This window comes from Hydra vulgaris, chromosome 04 (genome assembly GCF_038396675.1).
Source record: "Hydra vulgaris chromosome 04, alternate assembly HydraT2T_AEP".
Lineage (NCBI taxonomy): Eukaryota > Metazoa > Cnidaria > Hydrozoa > Anthoathecata > Hydridae > Hydra > Hydra vulgaris.
Window position 1 is genome coordinate 1,603,780 of NC_088923.1, and position 24,351 is coordinate 1,628,130.

Consider the following 24,351-nt stretch of genomic DNA (forward strand, 5'->3'; position numbering starts at 1 on the left):
CGACCTCAAACACTTTCAGATTGGCAGTTAGGTCGGCATTGCCGAATGCCAATCCTAATTCCGAGGGTTGCACATATATATACATATATATATATATATATATACTATACTCAATCCATATGTAAGGAAACAATTTCCTAGTATCATTTTTGCACTCTTAATGTAAAAATTTTTGCTTTAATTTTTCAGAAAAAGAAAAAAAAAACAAAGAATACTGAAATGATGATAATGCCAAATTCTCAGTCAATGTAGCAGCACTTGTTTGCAGCAGCAGGCTATAAGATAGTCAATGTATGTACTGAAGCCCCCACAACTTCCTGTTTTTTATGACGCCACTTATGTGCGCCTTGGAAATCAATACTGATTTTTTGATTAACAACCATTCTTGGTTTGCATGTGCAATTATTTCAAATTTTTCTTGTAGACATAATATCAATTTTTTTGGAAATATTTTTATATGCAGGTGCTGTTTAAGGATAGACCAATTCAATATAAAATCATCAATATTTTTATCTTTCAATTTCCATATGTATTTTGACATCTTTTGAATACTTTTTCATTTTCAAAGGGTTGTTTATGGTTGGCAAAATATTTTTTCCATTCACCCTCTGGTAAACCAATATATTGTTTATCAGGTACATTCTAAGACAAAGCAACACATTTATATACCATATTTTTTTTATAAACAAAAGTGATTTTTCTGCTAATTAATTATTGCTATGTCCTTTAAGAACATTGAGCACTCTATTTTGTAGAATACATTTAAGATTATTTGGATATATATCTTATTTTAATTCACCATGAAGGCATTTACAGTCTAGGAGGCTTTTTTTTTTTAGTTATAGTTACAACCCTCTCTCAACTCTATAACTCCGAAGCACAAACCTTGACAAACAAGGCCACTGCGCGGAGAAACAAGTTGAGTGTTGTGCTACCAGGGATGTGGTGGAAATCAAACTCGGAACTTCTCTCTTATGAGGTGAGCGCTATGCCACTTCACCACTCCTGCACATATATACAGTATTGGACAAAACATTTGCAACCAACATCGAGCAATGCTAAAAAGTGTTCCTAATTTTACATGTCTTAAAAACAAAACGAACTATACTACCACAGCAAACAGTTCAGGAGTCTGGAGTCATAGCATGCCATGACATGAGCAATCAGCTGACAGGTGACAGCACACAGGCAGAATTTCGTTGACAAGTGCCATTTTGCAGCGGACAAAACAAGTGCAACTTTTTTGGTTTGTTTCATTTTCTTAAGTCTGGTCCGTGTCAACGTCACGGAAGTTTTTTAATAATTATAGGAAGTATCCAGAAGTTTCCAGAAGCATGCAGAAGCTTCCAGAAGTTTCCAGAAGAAGCATGTGGAAGCATCCAGTAGCATCCAGAAGCTTCCAGAAGCATCGAAAAGAAGCATCTAGAATCTTCCAGAACAGGTTCACACAGGCTCATTTTACTATATAAGAGACGTGTAAATCGACATGTAATTCAGTCAGTATATGGAAGTCAATATTATCAAGTCATATTATAAAGTCAATATTATAAAGTCAGTATTATCAAGACAGTTTATCAAAGTGAGTTTTATCAAAGTGTTTTATCGAAGAACATCAATACAAGAAGTGAAATACAACAAGTGTTTCATTACATCAATACAGTCCACATCCAACCAAGACGTTGTGTTCCACAGAGCATTATTGTCAAGGTATCATCACAAGGTAAATTTAACACGGTAAGCCTTAAGAAGCGTGATTATTTATTTTAATTTTTTTTATGACTTCAAGTGCAAAAATGGCTCCCGACAGTCTTGGATTGGAACTAAGAAAGAAAATTATTGGCGATTACGTAAGTGGAATGTCACAAAAATGTATTTGTGATATGTATCGCATGAAAAAATGGACCGTATCAAGACTATGTTCCAAATATCATTCTAAGGCGAAGTTGGCAGCAGATAACAAAGGTGGAAGACCGTGTTCCACCACTTCTAGAGAGGATTCTATGATCATCAGATCCATCAAGAAGTATCCCTGGATATCATCAGTCGAGATACAAAAGCAATTAGAGCTGCCTGTATCGGACCGAACAATCAGTTGACGTGCTGTTGAAGCCAGATTGTTTTCTTGACGCCCTGCAAAGAAACCGCTGATTTCACTAAAAAACCAGAAGAAAAGACTCATCATCTCATATTGATTGGAATGTGCAGAAATGGCGAGCTGTCCTGTTCAGTGATGAATCGAAGTTCAACATCATTGGGAGCGATGGCATTTGCCGTGTATGTCGACCGGCCGGAAAACACCTCAATTTACGTTACTGCCATAAGACCGTGAAGCATGGTGGTGGCAATGTAATGGTCTGGGGGTATTTTTCTGCTAACGGTCTAGGTCGAATACATCGAAACAATGGAATAATGGACCGTTTCATGTATAAAAATATCCTGAAAGATGTTATGTTACCTCATGCTGAATGGAATATGCCAATAAAATGGGTTTTTCAGCAAGACAACGATTCGAAACACACTGCAAAAGTAGTCAAGCAGTGGTTTCAAGACAACCACCTATCGGTGATGGATTGGCCGCCTCAATCTCCGGATCTCAACCCTATCGAGAACCTGTGGGAGATCGTCAACCGCAGAATTAATTGTGAAGGTGTTCGTAATAAGGATCAACTGTTTGAACAAATCCAAAAGGCCTGGGCAGCGATTCCACAAAGTTTCATTGATCACCTGATCAAATCTATGCCTCGAAGATGCAAGGCTGTGATCGACAACAAAGGATTTGCCACGAAATATTGATAGCGAAATACAGCTTGGTCAACATTTTGTCAAGTTTTGTCCAGCACTTGTTTTGTCCAGAAGGAAATCAACTTTTTTTAATACTTTTGATTAATTTATTAATTTTCGTGTATAAATAATGAACTTTGTGATGAATAAAACTTGAAGAACTTTGTCTCTAAACAGTTACATAGTTATTTCTCTAAATTGAAAAAATGCAGCACTATTATATAAAGAAACTAAATTAGCATTATTTGGTTGCACTCGTTTTGTCCGATACTGTATATATATAAATAATTTTAACAAATAGAAATAAATCCATAAAGAGAAATTTGATTTTAAAATATTTATACAATTAAACTCTATTGAAGATGTCAACACCTTGCAAATGTAAGGTGTTAACATCTTCAATAGAGTTTGCAAACCTACTTTGCAGTTTGTTTGTTTTTGTGTTTTTTTATGTGTCTCTAATTTTGCCATTATTAAATATTCACATAATACTAAGATTGTATATTTGTTATATTACTCGCACAGTCAAATATCTCTTTTATTGCAACAATAGCATGTCGATAAAAAATACTGAATCATAAAAGTTTTGACATAACAATTGGACCCTATGATATAGGGTACCTACGATGATCCGACTTTCAGTATCTATGATGGAGCTGAAATTTGTAAACTTGTAGGGGTTCACACACTTGACTAACTATCAGAAATAATTAAAAAATTCAACATAGAGCTATACTGTGATGATAGATTGTAGTAATACAATCTGATCTCTAGTTTCTGAGGATGCTAACCACTGTGCTACGGCTGCTAAAGCATACAAAGGTTTTTATGGAAAAATATCTGTATGCCATATGAATTTCCGCTGCTTTTTCATCATGCTGGTGAATCACATCCGCAATAGAGATGTGTCCGGATACCCGGCACCGGGTCCATTGTAAAAAGTTAGAATAAAACCCTGTGAAATCTCGAACGCTGAATTGTTTTCATAAAATATCGCTGATTAAATTACGCAAATTAAGTTTGTCTAGATATCAAGTTTCTTTTTAATAAACAACTATATTTACACTTAAGGTCACAATTTTAAATTCAGCAAACTAAATTCTATTAGAAATACTTCAGTGAAAAAATTTTTTCACACAATTAAAAGAAGCTATTCAAATATCTGTATAAATCAGTTTCCTTTTTGCAATATATTGCAAAATTATTATGTAAAAACATATTTTTAAAAATGTTTTAGGTGACACACATCTATATTAAGTAAATAGGGTTTGTTGTTATTGTCTCCATAACACTCTTAGACTTATATTAAGAGGTTTATTGGTTAAAGTTTAAAGTGAAAGCTATCCTGTTAATAATATTTTGACACATTTTAAAGTGCCACTTAAACAAATAACTACAGCATTTAGAGTTAATGTTTATTAAAAATTTCTTTTAAGATGCTTAGTGCCGGATACTGCAACAAAATTGATTCCAGGTACCCAGGAAAACAGCCAAATTACTGGGTCCCCTGGTCGAACAGGGTGCCCAGTTCACTTCATTAATTCACAACATTTTTTTTGAACTTCTTTTTTGTGAAAAAAGATTGTGATTGTAAAAATTTTATTTACTTTAAATGAACGCCATTTGCAACTGAGCTGATGTGACGGTCTTTGTTGCATGTCAAAGAGTTTTGGTTTTTCCAAATGTTGCATTGAATAGTTAATTAGTGCCCAAAGTAGAATGTTGTGAACATTTTGGACAAGTAAATTTGTGTTTGAATTGATGTATCACTACTAGAATTAATGCATTACTACTAGAATTGAGGTACTTTGTCATCCAAAGAGTTCTTAATAATATAAGTTTTCGGAATTGACAACTATAATAATATAAGTTTTCTGAATAATAATTCATCAAACATTATGTAGAATAAATTTTTCTTTCATCATATTGTCAATGGTACTTTTACTTAATACATGTTTGAAGGTCTTCAAACATGTATGAAGAAAAAAGGTATTTAGCAACTGCTTTTTTTATCTTTTAAGTCTTCTTTTGTTGTATTGACATCATTTTGGGGACCTAGCTGGTCTATCAGGAATATTTGACATCATTTGGGGACCTTCCTGGTCTATCAGGAATATTTGGCATCATTTGGGACCTCGCTGGTCTATCTTTATCTGAATAGCAGAACTTCTGTGCTTAGGCAGCTAAACATGTTGCTGGTGAATACTTTTTAACTTAGCTATTTTGTAAGGTTTTGACTATTGTTGGGTGTATTGCTGTATTCATGTTTGCTGTAGTTAAAATATTACCCTTAAGCCAGATTGTTAAAACTTCATCTGCAGCTGCATTTTATGATATTGAAATAGTTGATTATTTAATCATTATCTCATGAACCACTCTACGTTGGGCAACACCCCTTGTTAGCAACTGACTTGGTTCATCAGTTATTTCGAGGATTTTTAGTCTAGGTCTAATAAACAGGAAGGGAGGAGGGAAATTTTTTATACTTTAATACAAGTATTTTTGATAAAAAATTTCAGTTTATAAATCTAAACTAATATTTTTTACAAAACACGCATAAAACTATTTAATTCTAGCGTGGCTTTCAAATGCAATGCGATCAAATGCGCATTTCTAACAGTTGTTTTATAATAATTAAATAAGATATACGCTGATATAAGTTTTAAACTTTGGAGTGAAATAAATTAGAAGCTCGTTTTGACAAGTCGACTTGGTCAGCGATTTTTAAAGCCTGTTTACATTGCAAGTTTTTATTTTTATCAATGACTGAAATAATTATTTTCTAATTTTTAAGGCCAATTTTTACTGATTTTTTTTTTTATTGTTGTGGGGGAGAGGGAGGGGGGAAGGTTTTCCAAAAATTATTAAATGTTCCCCTGCCCCAGCCCTCTCCCTTCCTTTTATTAAGAACTTGAGAGTAATTAATAAAAATAATAATTTAGGAAATAGAGTAAAAGGTTTAAAGAAAATTGAAAAATTATATTGTTATAGTACTAGGTGCATGATTTTAATTGTGTATTAAGTAAAGGTTTTTCCATTATTTGAAAGTTATTACTCAGTTAGTGCTACTTAAATCATTTTTTACTATAATAAATATAAACATTTTTTTAAAACAGGTCAAAATGTAAAAAATGTTCTTTGATTAAAAACTTTAATCAAAAATTAAAATTTTAAAAAAGTACTTACAGTTAAAAGAAAAAATAGAAAAATTGTATTCAAAAAGAAATGGTGGGACAGCTGAAAATTCCACACAAAAAGAAATGATGGGTAAAGATCAAATAATGGGACAGCTAAAGAAAAAAAAAATGCTAATATTTGCTTATATTTATAGTCTTCTGATGTCATTGACGTCTTTCAAGGACCTCACAAAAGATCTTAATGGCATTCTCTTTCCCTAAGCCCACCCTTTTCTACTCGTTAAGACCAACGGAGGAAGTAAATCTAAAATTCCTTGCCTATCCCCTTATACATATTGGTTTTATAAATTTTATTTATTTCAATCATTTACTTACGTGTTTATCAACAATTAACAAATAAAAAATTAAGTCATTACTCCACATATCAAATCAATAATACAAAGTTATATAAATTGTCTAATTTGAAATCAGAAATAACATGTTAGACATGCAAAAATAACATTACTAACAACTTAAATGACAAAAGCATTAATAAGTATGGATAAGATAAAAAGAAACTTAAAAATTAAATACAATGAGAAATATGCTGCAATTGACTTGCAGTAAAACAGTTAACAGTATGCTCTAGAAAAACTTAATATTAAAACAGTTATTGTTAAATGAATTCATCTTGAAGTATACTGGTAACAATTGTTCTAATAAAACAGTATGATGGAGAAGAAGTTTGCTTGCAAGAATTAAATTAAACCAATTATTTGTAACTTTGATTGAAAATGTTATTGTTCAACTAGTAAATATTTATCCAATTATTTGGGAGATATCAAATTATTGATAATAGCTGGAATTAGCAACCTAATACAGGCAATGCCCTGCGTATAATTAAAAAGATATGTATGAATTGTGGAAAAGGAAAATATTTTCACTTTATTTGTGAAATCACCAATATATTATACATTAAAGAAGATACTGCATTTAAGAAGAGTTAATGTTAAACAGTATAGTTGACAGTGATATTAATGATGTTTCAAAAGTATTTTTATCAACCAAAATTTGACGGCACTACTTTGTAACTTCTATGCATATGCAATAACATAATGGTAATATAATTATCACAAACTTATCACAAACTGTTTCTTAAAATCTTCTTATCATTTCACCAGGTTTTACTAATTCAATTACATAACATAAATATAAAATATTATATAAATATCAATATAAAACATACATCAGTATTTTATGCAGTCATTAAAGAAACCAGTTTAAAAAGTAGAACATTAGCAAAATGTGGTTGCCCTACTCAAAATGCTAGTTAATCAAAATCTAAAGAAATGCCTTTCACACAATCCTATAGTTAATCACCATTGAAGCCTCTATTAAAAACTCTATGCTAACTGCGCAATTAATACCTGCACTCATCACCAGTTACATGCAATGACAGGAAATCCATTAAGCATTACATTGAAGGAAGGGTTTGCTTTTTTAATGCAATACACAAACCAATTCTACCAAATTAGAGTGTTATTAATACTTTAGAACACCACCAGGATTCAATGCATCTCACAGCAGATTCATCCAACAATTTTATGATAAAAAATTTTTAAGAGTCTGTTTGTAAATAGATTTTTTCATAATGTTGCGTTTCTAAAAGATTTAAATACTTTGCGAGTCTCAAGATTAATTTCAATACAACTTCAAAAGACAATTCAAATTTGTGCACTGTACAAAAACTTTTTGACAACATGCATATTAACTCTGTTAATACACATTTTGTCATATTTGAACAAAATATCCATATTAAAACAAATTGGCAAAACAAGTTAATGGATATTAAATTTAGGCAAAAGTTAGGCAAGTTAGGCAATATAAAATTATAAAATAATAGGCTTGCATTTTTGATAGTTAAAAAATTTCTTATGCCATCAAGTGCAAAGCATTTTTTACTAACTTAACTGCATGGCAATATTATGTGTTCACTGAACTTTATAATTTTATAATCCTTTATTATAATCCTTTAAACTTTGTTAATTTTATAATCCTTGTATATAAGCCAAAGTAGTTTCAGAGGAATATTTCTTATTGTTAGTTAATATTCACACTATTTTCAAACCAACTAATTGAAGTTGAAACTTTTAGGATTTGCAATCGCGGAGTTTATTTTAAACTAAGCAATGATATTATTACTTACTTTATGCAGAAACTTATAAAAAAAACTTTTTTTGTTATCACCTTTAAAAGATCCAAAGATATTAATCTGAAAATATCCCTATTATCACAATATTTTTTCACCTTATCAAATAATTGATAAATGCAAATTGAGTGCTATGTAGTTTACAAAAATGATTCATTTTGACATCCAAATAAGGCTTAAAATAATTTTCTTATATATTTATTTAGTTAACTCAGGTATTTCTTTAAATTTTTTCTTTAGTTTAGTTTGTCAAGGTTCGTTTTTCGGAGTTTTAGAGTTGAGAAAAGGTTGTAACCACAACTATAGCCTCCTCAACTGTAGTGGCTTTCGTGGGCTTGGGAAGGGGAATTAACATGAATAAAATATATATATATATATATATATATATATATATATATATATATATATATATATATATATATATATATATATATATATATATATATATATATATATATATATATATACATATATATATATACATATATGTATATAGATATAGATATATATATATATATATATATATATATATATATATATATATATATATATATATATATATATATATATATATATATATATATATATATATATATATATATATATATATGTATGTATTTATAGATATAGTTTTTATGTAATTCATACTTTTTGTGTGTGTATTTTTATTTGTGACAACGTACAAATATATAGCAATTTAACTTTGTCATTCTAGATTCTAGAATATTTATTTTCAATAAATGTGCGAGTAACTATACAATTTTTAAAAGAATATATTTTTGAATTGTTTAATCTTCTGTGTGAACACAAATTTTCATTTATGGTGAGAAACACAGGTGAATTTTATTAATCTTTTACTATTTATGTTTTTGTATTAAGATATTTTTAACTGTTTATTTTGTAAATGTCTTTAAAATGTTATTTCTTTAAAGATACAAGAGAACTTAATATGTGTCCTTATGCTCATTCAACTGCCAAGGCTCTAGTTCTTGTTTGCACACGAATTGGATGGGAATGGACTTATAATACATTAATACTGTCAACAATCATTCAATATTTAATACAAGGATTTGCTAAAAAAAATATTCATCTAGACAACATAAGCATTTTGATTCGATCAATTGGTTAGCTTTTTTATATTTAGATATTTTGATTAAAAATGTTAAAGATTCATTTTACATATTTGGTCAACTTTATATGATAATGTTAATAAAGCTGATTAAAGTTAAAGCAGGTTGGGGTAAGGTTTAGGGGTTACAATTAGTGTCAGTAGTGTATAAGAAAATTTAAGTATTAAAAAAAAAAAAGAAAAACTGTTTAAAAATTTAGTAATAATTCTAAATCCTAAATTTTAGGGGTTACAATTAGTGTCAGTAGTGTATAAGAAAATTTAAGTATTAAAAAAAAAAAAGAAAAACTGTTTAAAAATTTAGTAATAATTCTAAATCCTAAATTTTAATTGAAAAAAGTTGCTTAAAAATTTTTAATTTGATTCAAGTTTTTTGTGCATGTGTTCTTTTTTCTTTATTAATTCTTATGTATATTTGTGTAAATTATAATTATGTTTATGTGAAAGCTCTTTTTTTAATATAAATTATTATGTATATTTGTGTAAGTTATGTTTATGTTTTTGTACCTGTGTTCCTTTTTGCTTTATAAGTTCTTATGTATATTAATGTAAGTTATGTTCATGTTTTTGTGCCTGTGTTTGTTTTTTTTATATAAGTTTTTATGTATATTTGTGTAAGTTATATTGATGTTTTTGTGTTGATGTATTGATGTATTGATGTTTGTAAGTTATATTGATCTATTCCTTTTTCTTTTTAAATTCTTATGTATAATTTATGTGTAATTCATGTTCATACTTTTGTTCTTTTTAATGTTAGTAATCTTTTTTTTTATTTTTATTTTTTTATATTGTTATAACTCTGTCTAAGTCTTTCATCTCCAATTCTTAAAGTTTTAAATATTTTAACTTCTTAAACTTTTAACTCCTATTCTTAAATGTTTTAAATCAAATCAAATGTATTCTAAAATAGATTTTACATTTCATGGAATATTTACATATAGTGCAAGTACTAATTTTAAGTAAACATCATAATAAGAAACTAAAACACCAAACTGAAAAAACAAAAAACAAACAAAAAAAACAACAAAGTAAAACAAAAAAAAACGTAAAACAGTACAATACTTAAACGAAAAACTTTTGGAATAATAATTAAGAAGTTTGATAATTTAGGACAAAATTCAAATTACTTTTATACATCTATCTAGAATAAAAGACTTTAATATACCTAATTAAAATATAGCAATAAAAGAGAAGTAGATTATAATAATATACAGTAACAACATTGTAAATGGTGTAGTAATATAAGTATCGGTAATAATAATAGGCAATAATAATAAAAACTCCAGTTATTGGTAATAATAATCAAAATAATAATAATACTAACGATAAACATAACAATTCTATTAATAATGATAGTAATAATAATAATAATAATAATGATAACAATAATATTAATAGTAATAATAACAACAATAGCAACAATAGTAATAACAATAATAAAAAATATAAATATTTATAATAGTGAGAGTTGGAAATAGAATAGTGATATTGATTTGAGAAAAAGTCAAGAAAGAGCAAGTATTAGTAGTAATAAATCAATATTGAAATGAAGAAAGTAGTAGAAAAGAATTTTAGAAAAGATCAAGTATTAGTAGTTCTAGACCAGCATTGAAGTGAATAAGACTAAGATGGATAGTAGATAGTTAGCGGTAGAGTAGCATAGAAATTAGAAAGAATACTTGTTTAATAAAAAATTAAATAGACTGTTTTTGAATTTGGAAATTGTATGGAGAGATTTTAACTGTGAGGGGAGACTATTCCATGTGCATATGGTCTGATATTTAATCGATTCATGTCCATAACAAACAGTTCTATGATTAGGTATAGATAATTTGAAGTTTTTAGCTGATCAAAGTTGGTAAGAAGTGTTTTTTTTATAAATAAAAAAATCAGTAAATGGAGGAGGTAAGGTTTTATGTTGCTGTTTCAAACAAAAAAACAGTTGGAGTGTTGAATAAGGTCTTTAAACTTAAGTATCTTTGATGTGTAGTAGAGGATGTTTGGGTCAGAGTTAAAATGCTGAAAATAGATTATTTTTAGGGCTTTATTTTGGAGGTGAGATATTCATTTAAGTGTTAGAGATTGGGTTTGTCCCCATATTTGACAAGCATATCTAAGATGAGACTTAAAAACCACATGATATATGTTAAGTAGCGTTTCAAGATTAAGATAATGTCAAACTTTGGCCAACATACCGTCGGACCTGCTTAGTTTCAGTGCTAAGTCTTGAAGATGGGATGCAAAATATAAATTATAATCAATTTTGATACCAAGATAAATGATAAAATTCACAGTATCTATTTTTTGACCACTTAATCTGAAATTCAGATGCTTTTTAATTTTTGTTTGACTTGATTTTAAGATAATAATTTCAGTTTTTTTGGAATTAAGTGATAATTTATTAAATAGAAGCCACTGGAGTAAATTTGCTAAGTCATGGTTTATATTTTTGTTTATCTTTTTAAGTGATTTGTTTATTAAAAGCAGATTGGTGTCATCAGCAAAGTGATTAGCAGTGGAAAACTTCAGAGAGGTATTAAGATCATTAATAAAGAGAAGGAAAAGTAATGGTCCTAATACAGAACCTTGTGGCACACCATACGTTGATTTTATTAATTCAGATTCTATCCCATTAATAGAAACAAATTATGTTCTATTTTGAAGATAAAAAGAAAACTATTGGAGTATTGTGCCTCTAATACCGTAGTACTCCAACTTTCTGATAAGAATGGAATGATCAACTGTATCAAAGGTTTTCTGGAGATCAACAAAAACACCACATGCAACAATTTATTGTCCAAAGCTGTTCTAATTTTTTCAATTATATCAATTAGTGCATGAGTTGTTGAATGATTGTTTCTAAACCCATATTGATTTTTATAAAGACATTTGAATTTCTCCAGAAAGCTGTAGAGTCTATTGTGCATAGCTTTCTCAAATAGTTTGCTTATATTTGAGAGAAGAGAGATTGGGCGATAATTAGAGTAATCCAGTAGAGAACCTTTTTTATGTATTGGTGTCACTTTAGCTATCTTAAGGAGATCTTTTTTTGTTTTGAAGTTTCATTATGAGACTCGATACCTCAACTTCGGTCACTGGCTCAAAGAAAAAAGAACTTTCATTAGGATTTTTTAGAAAGTCTTTAAAATCATATTTAGGGATAATTTTTTTGGTTGTTAGATTCTCTTGGATAGTAGCAAAGTAATTGTTAAAAATATTAGCAATTGTGGTTGGATCAGAGATGACTTTATCATTTATTTTGAGGTTGAAAGAGTTATTGTATATAGTAGGTCTGATGTTGATAATTTCTTTTATTCCTTTTATTTCCAAGTTCTCTTAATGCTGTTTAGGTTGTTGTTGAAAAAGGAAATATAATACATTTTTTTAGATTGTTTAAGTAAGTTGCTTATTTTATTTCTTTATAACCTAAATTTTTCAAAGAGTAGATTTCTTGTATTAGTATTGTTTGATTTAACAAATTTTTTATAAATGACATTTTTGGTTGAGATGGATTTAAGAATACCAGCGGTTATCCATGGTTTAGATTTAAGTTTAATTTGTTTTTTTGTTAAAACTTTGTATGTAGCATGTCTATCTAAAACTTTTTCAAATATATTTAAAAAACTTATCATTGTTTTATTTATATTGACGTCTTTTATTTGCACCTCCCAGTTTATACTAGATATATCTTGTATAAAGTTGTCAGTATCAAAGTTTTTAAAGCATCTTCTAGAGATTTTTATATTTTTTTTTTGGTGTAATACCAGGAATACAGAGGAACTGGGCCATGTGGTCTGAAATAGAAACTGTTAGATTGCCAGAGATTGTTTCAGGAGAATAGAATTTTATAAAAATATTATCAATGAGAGTTTTGGTTTTTGAAGTTATACGTGTAGGAAGTATAATAGTTAGAAGAAGCGAGCAAGAGCATAATGTTTGGAGATAATTAGAAACAATAGGAGATTCTCTATAATTAATTAAGTCCATGTTGAAATCACCCATTAATATGTTGTTTTTTTTCATAACTTAACTTCTCAAGTAAAGGTGTTAAATGGTTTGCAATGAATTGTTTTGGATTTAAAAATGAATGACAATATATGCAGCCAATTGAAGTATTGGTTTTTTGAAGGTTGATAGCTTCGACAAAAACTGATTCAAGAAATTTTGAGGCATAGATTGTAAGATCATCACGAACTACATAGTTAAGATTAGAGCTTAGATAAAGAAGAGCCCCACCTTTTTTGACTCGTAGGGCAATGTTCAGTGTTAAATCCATTTATGGTAATATCAGTTATATCTGAGTCTTTTATATATAAATTTAATTCAGTATTTCCTATTACCATGAGGGAAGTGTTAAGAGTGCCAATAAGGCTACGGAGATCGTCGATATGTTGTGGTAAGGAAACAATATTGAGATGAAGATATATATCAGTATCAGGATTTAAAGAATTATTGAATTCAGTAACATCAAGATATTTACAATTAATAGTTGGATTACATACATTATTCATATCTCTATATAGACTTTTTAGGTGAGCAGGAGATTCATAAGATTTTAATAGCTTTAGTAGAAGATTCTTGCATGAAAGTGTAAGTTTAAGTTTTTGATCGGAAAGGGTTCTAAATGGTGTATTTTTGGAAATACAGTCAGAGCAATACCATTCTAAAGAGTCATTGGAGATAATGTTATATGTATGCTTATTGATTAGATTGCACTTTGTGTGAATCCAAGAAGAGCAGCAGTCACATTGGATGACTCTATGGTTTTTAGATACATTTTTTTTGCAAAGTTTGCAGGATTGTTTTAGTATCATATTTCATAAATTAATATTTTTGATTTACATATAAGTCTATTAGAAGTTTCTAAGCATATAGAGATAATGCAAACAAAATTATAGAGCTACAAATTGAAATGATAAAGCAAAACTGAAATGATAAAGCATAGGATTTAATGGATTAGGTTTGTAGTTGTATGTCAATTTTTATGTGTAAGATATTATTAATGTATATAGTATGTATATATACTATCTTTTTATAATAATATTTTAAACAGAGTTAAAAAAAGAAACTTTATATTATAGTCATAACTGAAAATATAAGTTCAGATAACTAAATAATATTTTGTTTTTAAGTATATAGGGGTAATTAAGCAATATAATAGTAAAATATAAATTAATAATAAGAAATATAATTTTACGATATTGGTAAATACACTTATATTATTTAGTAATAATGAGTTTTTGTATATTTTAAGTATAAGACTATATAAGTATCAAGCTATATAAGTACACAAACTTATAATAAAGATGGAATATAAATTTATTAGAATAAAGCAACTATATAAATTAATATAGAATTTACACTAATAAATTAATATAGAATATAACAAGCACAATATATACACTATACACATGTACATATATACATATACACACACATATATATATATGTATATATATATATATATATATATATATATATATATATATATATATATATATATATATATGTATATATATATATATATATATACATATATATATACATATACATATATCAGTTACACTATATATATATATATATATATATATATATATATATATATATATATATATATATATATATATATATATATATATATATATATATATATATATATATATATATATATATATATATATATATATATGCTAATTAACAATATGCTATAGAAATAGTGTGAATAGTAAAGATCAGCAACAATTTAACATTTGTTTTACATTTATATTGTTAACAAGGGTTAGTATAGTCTTATATAAGAAAGCTTGCTATTTTGAACATAGATTAGGTGTACCAGAATATCAATGTTTTATGTAATACAATAATCAATGCACTTACTCTTCAATAACAATAATAATTTAAAAAAAAAAAAAAATTGATAGTCTTGTTAGTATTTAATAATCTTGCAAATACGAACTTAGACCAGTTGAATCAGAAGGTTGAAAACCTTTGTATGTTTAAGTTAGATTCAAGGTAACGCCAGTTCAAATAATGTGAAGCACCCTGTAGTCTTATTTCAATAAATTCTGATTTTATAACAATATCTGCTATTGCTGTTAGTATAAAGGTAATCCAAACAACAACAAATTATAAAATTCCAAAAGAAGTAGACACCATTTTTAATAAAGCAATCACCACTGCGCTACCAACCACTGCATAAAATAAAAAAATCACTGTAACTACAAGTTAACAACTTAACTACAGTTAACAAGTTAACAACTTAGTCTACAAGTCTTAAATGTTTTAACTCCAATTCTTAAATGCTTTAACTCCAATTCTTAAATGTTTTAACTCCAATTCTTAAATGCTTTAACTCCAATTCTTAAATGTTTTAACTCCAATTCTTAAATTTTAAACTAAAAGTCCTTAATTTTTTAACAACTTCAAGTCCTTGCTTAATTAGTTTTGTTTTGTTTTCATTAAAGCAACATAATTGAAAAAATATAAGTTAGTTTTTCTTCTAAGCGATAGATTTTAACTTACAAAGTTGTTGAGATCATTGTACTGCAAGCAGTATACTTAACCACTAAGCTACTGAAAATTAAATTTATATAAAAAATAAAACATTGTATAAACTCTTTCAAAAATTATAATTAATTAACCACTTTTCAAGCATGTACTCTTAATTACACAACTATGTTGTATAGCAGCTATAATTTATAAATAAATAAAAAGTTTAAAAATCATAATACTGTTTTAGGAAAAAGAAAAACCTAGTAGAAAAATGGCTTAAATAAAACCAATGTTTATTTGATTTTTTTATTATCATGTAGTAATAATAAAAAAGTTATATAGTAATATCAGTATATGAAATTATAGTAAAATGTTTTGTTAAATAAAATATAAGAAAATATGTTAAATATTATATATTTGTTTATTATTATATATTTTTTTGTGTATTGTTGTATATTTACTCAACAACTGAGCATTAAATGTAACCAAACTATAACTAAAATTTAAACTTTATAGATTTCTGCATTTTAATTATATTTAGGTTTCTTGTGTCAGTATGGTTATTCTTGTGGATACACCAATTTTAATGAAATATCAGATTTTTTGGTAACAATTCTTAAAACTTCGCAAAGCATTGCAGGTATTAATAAAAATAATGTAAATTTCTTTTTGTATATTAAAAAGAAAAAAAGGTTGCTTTGTGGGGGATGAAGAAGAGGGTGGGGTGAGAGTTTTTGATATTTTGGTAACATAAGTGATTAATTTTTATGAGTAATTTAGTAATAAACTCCTAACAAAGGATTTATTCCTTATTTTTTGACTAAGTTCCATTATATACAGTAATATAAACAAAGTGGCAAGCATAAGTATAAGGAAGTAAAAAGGGTAGTCCAAATCTTTTTTTTTTTTTTTTTTTTTTTTTTTCTAAATCAAATTTTTCCTTAAAATATAAAAAAAAACTTTGAATAATGATACAAATGCAAAATAAGGAGCTCAAGAAAGATATGTGTATTGGGTTTTATATTTTTTTTAAATATAACCAAAATAGAATAATGAATAGAAAAAAAAGTTTATGATTCTTTTTAAATTTCTCAGCAACAAAGCATTATAAAAATTAATGTTATAAAATAAAATTATAAAAAAAAATTGATAGTTGTTAAAATAAAAATAGCTTTTACTACTAAAGTAACCATAGTAACAACATAACTTGTGATAAAGTTATAAGGTGATTGGTGGATAAGTTAAAGACCTTAGGTTGTTGTTTTTCAGAATTATGTTTACCCAGTTTTTTGAAGATAAATTTCTGATTTCTGGTTGTCATTAACAATATCATTTGAAGAAATATTATTAGCATTGTTGCTATTATTCAACAACATTTCTTGAATTCTTTAACTTTTTATATCTTTATCAAAAGCATAAACTGTAGAAAGTTTTTTTTGCCCAGTTTTTAATCAATACAACCTATGTCTTCATTTTTACATTTTTCATATTTAATTTTTCAATTCTTTGAGAACTTCATTTTTTGTATGTTTGTTGATAAAGTTTGTCAATTTTGCATCAACATTATTTAATCATGTATAAAAGTTATTCCTGTCAACAAATGTGCTTCTTACATAACTTTGTGGATTTAGGCTGGCATTGAATCTTTTGTTCCCTCTCGACAATTCCAGGTCAAGCCTCACTCTCCTTTATGGTTTTCCTCACACTGTGCTGCTGTGATTGCCAATCGAAACCGTTACTTCCATATTTATCAGCAAAACAATTCTCCAGAAAACAGACGTCTGTTTATTACTGCTAGAAACAATTGTAAAAAGGTTTTGTCTAATGCCAAAACCCGCTATTCTCAGGTCATGAAATTTTGTATTTCACCTCAAAAATTAGGCTCCTGTGACTTCTGGAGAATCTTTAATAATATCAATAATAAGGACAAATCTTTTATTCCACCTCTCTTGTATGGTTCAGAATTTGTCACCTCACCTAAAGACAAAGCTGAATTGTTGCTAAAAACTTTTCATCAATATCATCTCTTGATTCCACTAGTTGCATTCTACCTGATATTGTCAACAAACAGGTTGATCCATTGCTTGACATTCATATCACTCTAGCTTCTATATCTAAAGCGGTTTCCTGCCTAGACTCTTCTACAGCTTGTGGCCCGGACAACATACCTGTTATTGTCTTGCAGAAGTGTTCTCCGGAGCAGTCGTCTATACTCTCAAAACTATTCAACAAATGCCTATCAGAGTCTTGTTTTCCAGCCTGCTGGAAAGCTGCATCTGTTATCTCTATCTTCAAAAATTCTGGAGAGCAATCCGATTTGTCTAACTACCGTCCCATTAGTCTTCTTCCTATCATAAGCAAGGTTTTTGAATCTTTAATAAACAAACACTAAGTTTCTCATCTTGAATCTGATAACTTACTTTCTGACCATCAATATGGATTTCGATCTTCTCATTCTACAGCTGATTTGCTAAAAGTAATAACTGATAGGTTTTGTCGTGCATTAGATAAAGGTGGAGAAGTTAAGGCCATCGCTCTTGACATTTCAAAAGCTTTTGATAATGTTTGGCATGCTGGTCTTCTCTATAAGCTTTCTTCTTATGGTGTATCTGGCAACATCTTTAAGATTATTGAATCCTTTCTTTCCAATTGTAGTATAAAAGTTATCCTCAATGGACAACACTCTTCTTCTTATTTTGTAACTTCAGGGGTTCCTCAAGGCTCTATCCTTGGCCCTATACTCTTTTTAATTTACATTAACGATCTTCCAGATATTCTCACTCTAAGGAGGCATTGTTTGCTGATGATACTACCATTTATTCTTGTTGCGATAAGCCAACAATCTCTGATTGCTTGGAGGGGGCATTTGAGCTTGAAAAGGATCTCACTTCTGCTACAGCATGGGGCTCACAGTGGCTGGTGAACTTCAATACGATAAAACTCAATTTTTTTCAGCCAATCGTTATTGCAATAGCTTAGATCTTCCTATATTTATGAACGGTGATGTACTCGATGAGTCATCTACTCTTCATCTTCAAGGATTAACTCTTACTTCCAATCTTTCTTGGAATCCATATATCAAATCAGTTGCAAAATTAGCATCTGCTAAGGTTGCATCTCTTTATCGAGCTCGTCACTTTCTTACTTCGGATTCTATTCTCTATCTCTATAAATCTCAAATCCAGCCTTGTATGGAATACTGTTGCCATATCTAGCGCGGTTCTTCTAATGATGCCCTTCCTTTTTTAGACAAGGTGCAAAAGCGCATTGTAAACATAGTTGGACCTGCTCTTGCACCCAACCTCCAACCATTATCACATTGTCTTAATGTTGCTTCTCTTTCTCTTTTCTACAAATACTATAATGGGCACTGCTCTAAAGAGCTAGCATCATTTGTGCCATTTACTAAAGTTCATTCTCGTGTTACTGGTCATTCAATTAAGTCTCATCCTTTTTCTGTGACTGTTCCTAAGTGCTCCAAAAAGGCTTATTCATCTAGTTTTTTTCCTCGAACTCCAGCTCTTTGGAATTCGCTTCCTTCATCTTGCTTTCCTGATTCATATAATTTGCAATCCTTTAAGTCATCTGTCAATCGTTATCTTGCTCTACAATCTTTATCTTTTTTCTTTCAGTAACTTCCAACTTTAATTAGTGGCTGCTTGCAGACTTGTTGGAAGCAAAGATGTTTAAAAAAAAAAGAATCTCTTTGTATTGAGATAATTTTGCATTTTGATTTGAGCTGCTGTATATCACACTTTTTATTGGCATAAAATGGAAATTATTACTTCTGATCTTTCTAGATATAGTCAGTGGTTCCTGTTGTAAACAATCATGTTAAATATTCAGAAATGCATCTTTTCGAATATTCAAATAATTTCAAATAGTGCATCTGGTATGCTTATAATAAAGATTTTTAAAGAAATTTATTAAAATACCTTAGATGTTAATTTTGAAATTTTATGTATTCTTTTTTAATGTTTTTTGAATATTTTTATTTTGCTTTCATTAAGAATGAAAGGTAAGCAAAATAAAAATAAAAAGTGGTCAATCTTTCTTTATTCAATCTTTTGTGTATTAAATTTTTGTTTTTCAACTCAGAATTTTAATGCTTGTAGACTAAGATTATGTGGAATACTCATGTCAAGATTTAAATGTCACAAGTTTGTATAATATCTAAATCTATAATTCTATCAATTTTTCTTATACTTTTAATTCATTTTCTAAAAACTATATTTAATCTATTTAATTTTTTAGACATTTATCCTTGAAAACAGTAAATACATTAAACAAGACCACAGGGGGAAAAAGAGCACATGTCACATTTTCCAAATTATTTGAGTTATGTCCCCTACTATATAAACATAAGCCTAAAGGTTAGCAAAAAAGTAAAATCCAAAAAAAATTTGGTTCATAACTATCAGTCAATTATGTTATTTAAGTAACACTAAATAAATTTGTTGAAAACAATCTAAGATTAAATAAATTTTTAATCAAATTTATGTGTCTATCTTTATTGTCAATTTATCATGGATTTAAACCTAATTTCAGAGAGCGGCCCTAGGTACAATAGATAGTGGCCCTAGGTATAATTAAAAAATAGCTTATTGTACCTGGGGCCACTAATTTTTAAACCCTTCTACATGGCGGACTTTTATAAATTAAATCAATATACTTATACTAATATAAAGTAATTAGTATAGAGTTGTGATCATTTTAGTTACACCATTTTTAGACAAATCATTAACCTTGAATAACATTGAAAAAATCCGGTAAGTAACATTGAAAAAATCCTTGGGTAACATTGAAAAAATCCGGCCTCAGTACGCAAACTTTCTCCATATTTTGATTGTTGTCTCCCAAAAAATGCAATTTTTCAAGTTGAATTTTCAAAGTAATGAAAATTTCAAGTTAATAAAAAAAATGTTTTTATCTTGATTGTTTAATTAGATAATAAATTACGTGCGATTATATTGCAAGCTTACGTGAAATTATATAATAAACTTAGGTTTGAGTATATTATAAACTTTGATTATAAGTTGCAGTAAGCACAATTATATTGTATATAACAAAATAATTTTACTCTCTATAAAAAATAGTTATCTAAATTGGAACTATTAAGTTTGTCTTATCATATAAGTGAAAAATAAATGATAATTTTTATCAGATTCGTTAATCTATTTCTTAACTTTGATAACAATTTTAGGTTTTCTTATGAATTTTTTTAAATAAACTATTTTTATTTGTCTCTGTTAAGAAAAAACCGTTTTTTTAATCGGTTTATCATAATTTGAATTTATTTTTTATAACAACTATCGTTTCTACTATCAGACGCCGGTTACTTCGATCGGAACTAAATGGTGCATTGATAAATCTGAGTTTCAGATTGGACACTTTCATACATTTTGCAAACTCCAATCTTAAATATGTTCATACCTATGCCAAATGAGGAGGATTTGCAGAAAATTGGGATGACGGAGTCCTGGGAGCAAAAAAGTGTTAAAACACACAGGTGGGTACTGATTTAGTGCCCACCAGTGCGTTTAGCAAGTGATTTAGTGCTTTTTTTTGTTCCCAAGCCTCCTAATTCGGCATAGGTATAAACATACTTAAGTTTGAAGTTTGCCCATTTCGTGGAAGTGTCCTATCTAAAACATCGAAAATCATGCGGGTGTCCATGGTAGCAGTCATCAACTTCAAATAAAAAGCATCGAAGTACTTCTACATTAATTAAAATTTAATGTCACCTAAAGAATGTTTTTTCTCAGTGAAAAAAATATTTACTTTGCAGGCAACTCTTCTTTTTTCTTTTTCTTTGTTGAGGAAATAATGATCTTAGTTGAGGCCTTATTGCACTTAGAATAATTTTGCACTCGAGAAAGTAAACTTTTACTAAATTGAACTTCCTAAAAAATTAAAACAGGCAATTTTCTTTTCACGTTTAAGTTGTTAAAAGTTATCTAATTTAATGAATTAAGTTTTATTAAAGAATATAGATGCTTTCGTGTGTAAAAAATAAAAAACAACGTCAAAAGAACTCGCTTCAATGAAAACTTCATTACTTGTTTATTTTATTTCTAATTTTATGACAATTTCCGAATAAAAGTTTATTTTGTAATCGTAAAAGTAAACTTTTTGAGCATGCTAAAAATAATCTTTATTTGAAATGTGTTCTTCCATCATTCCTCTAATATTTGAACTGATTTGTACTTTTTCTTGACCGTAAAAGAATCATATAACTTAAGACAAAAGTTAACTCTTTATCCGCCTAACTTTCCCATAAGAGAACACTGCAAATTAATAATATTTAAATGAACTTGAACGTCATATTTTCACAATTACACATTTTTAACTTTTGTTTGAATGTTTCAACATTTAAATAAAAGATTACAATTCGTAATGTTGAAAATATGAAATATAAGCTCATGTAAATATTATAATTTTGCAGTGTTCCCTTATGGGAACGATAGGCGGATAAGGGTTCACTAAGAGTTTAACGAGTTCACTTAGTATAAGGCTATTACATCTGACCCGCTTTATTGAGGGGTCTCGCTCTAGCGGGAATCCGGGTTAAAAAAGCATATCCATTTCTTGATCATTGCATTGAATATTCTCTTAGTTAAAACGAAGTATTATGAATACAACATATAGCTGTTTTAGCAATAGTTTGAGTTATCGTCACTTTTTATAGCGCTATTAACCACGCGCCGTCGGCAGATGTCACGGGAAAATTTATGAATAAAAAAATGCTTACTTTTTTTTTTTCATAAAATTAACTTGTGTTTGTCTCCGTAATCTGCCCGATCCCATCAGGACAATTTATCCCGATTGCCTTTGAAAAATGTATTTACAAACTTGTTTCGATAACCAAGGCATAATATATATAAAAGCTTGTTCTGATGGCATCACCAAGTTGTTGACGGTGAAAAGTTTTTAAATATATGTTTTTTATATTTTTAGCTTCTGTTAGCGAAAGTGTTCAAGTGGCCACTGTATTTGCTTTGATGGATATAATTCCAAGTCAGTCTTTTAAACTAATGTCTCTTATTGAGAAATGGATTGAAGATACAAAAGATTTTCCAGTACCAGCATATATTAAGCAGAACATAAGTAGAATAAGTAAATTAATAAAGAAAAATAAGTAATTCTTTCAATTGTTTTTATTTGTCTTGTTTTATCAGTGATGACGTCAGTTGTTTTCTACGTAAACGTTAGAGTATTCTCGGAACAGTTTTATTATCTTTACTTTCACTTGACCTGAACTTTCCATCAAATTTCTCATAGAATAAAAAACAAGTTTGATTTTTTTGTAGAAAATAACAACTTCGATTATTTGTTGCGTCATCAATCTATTCGCGTAGTGCTGTGTATGTAATAACGCTTTTCTTTTAAAGCTTAGGGAATTTTTTATGTAAATTTTAGTGTTTTTGTCTTGACATAAAACACTAAAATTTATTTTGAGCAAACAAAATTTATTTTGAGCGTCCTAGACGCTCAAAATAAATTTTGTTGTTTTATGTCTTTTACACCCTCGTACAAATAATGTTCTCATTACATAGTCGCTCGTATAATAACAATGTTTACATAATAAAAACCTTATTTGTACGCAAAAAAATATTAAAATCCTTTAATTTTTCATCTTATTAATTTAGTAAGAAAGCTATTTGGATGTTTTAGATAGGTAATTTTGAGGAACGACTATCAGGGTTGTGGGTTCAATCCCTCCTCAGAGTCATTTTAATTTTATTGTTTTTTTAATAATTATGATAATAAAATGTTGGCTTAATATTGCAGCTTATATATAGCCAATATTATAGCAAATCAATATTTGCTACATATGTATATATATATATATATATATATATAACTTTATTTTTTTGTTCTTTATTACAAACTTCATACAAATATATGAAACAAGAAATAGAATTACATGTGAAACATTTTGTTAAAAACAAACGTTAACAATATTTAATAAAAAAACAAAGACCGCGGAACCCATAACTTCTTTATCTCTTAATCTTGTATTCAATGTTAATTTTAATTTAATTTTAACTTATTCATAATCAATAAAATAAACAAACTCTTGATGAAGAGCGGCACGCCAGACCGCTCTGTGATGAAAATATTTTCAAAGATCGATACAAACTAGCTTTCAAAGAAAACTTTTTTTATCTTTTAAATTACAGTTAAGTGTTATAATAATAATAGTTCAAGTTTTTTGTATTTGTTAAATTTACCACCTTTTGGGTTAAAGCGTTCTATGGTTTGACCACAAGGTTGGTGAAGAAGTCTTTTTCTTAATTTGCAGTTTCAAACAATTTGTGCTTTGAGTTGTTTGGTGTGCCTGCAAGCTCGAAAACTGTACTTTGGTAACGAGCGTCAACCAAACTTTAAGTTTTGTTGACGCTCGTCATTTGGGTAACGTTGTAAGGTTTAATCTTGATAGTTGCTGAGTGTTGGGCAAGTGCTATAACGTATATATGTGTTTCGTAGCTTGGTGTTAAACTTGTTCAAGTTTGGCTATATCTTAAGCTAGATATAGTGACCATTACAAATTCTAAGCGTGGGCGAACGTATTAAATATACAATGTGCGCCATAGAACAAAACTACGACCTTGAAAGTAACT

General features: G+C 28.4%; 1 protein-coding gene across 1 annotated transcript in view; it reads left to right on the forward strand.

Annotated features, from left to right (window-relative positions):
- LOC101239132 (uncharacterized) overlaps window positions 1–22,878 on the forward strand; it is a 94,877-nt gene extending 71,999 nt beyond the window's left edge. Inside the window, exons 16-19 of the mRNA XM_065795246.1 lie at window positions 8,822–8,942; window positions 9,039–9,230; window positions 16,269–16,367; window positions 22,685–22,878. Of these exons, the coding sequence (XP_065651318.1) occupies window positions 8,822–8,942; window positions 9,039–9,230; window positions 16,269–16,367; window positions 22,685–22,869 (597 nt within the window). The 3' untranslated portion in view covers window positions 22,870–22,878. The remainder of the gene's footprint in view (window positions 1–8,821; window positions 8,943–9,038; window positions 9,231–16,268; window positions 16,368–22,684) is intronic.
- The last annotated feature ends 1,473 nt before the right edge of the window (window positions 22,879–24,351 follow it).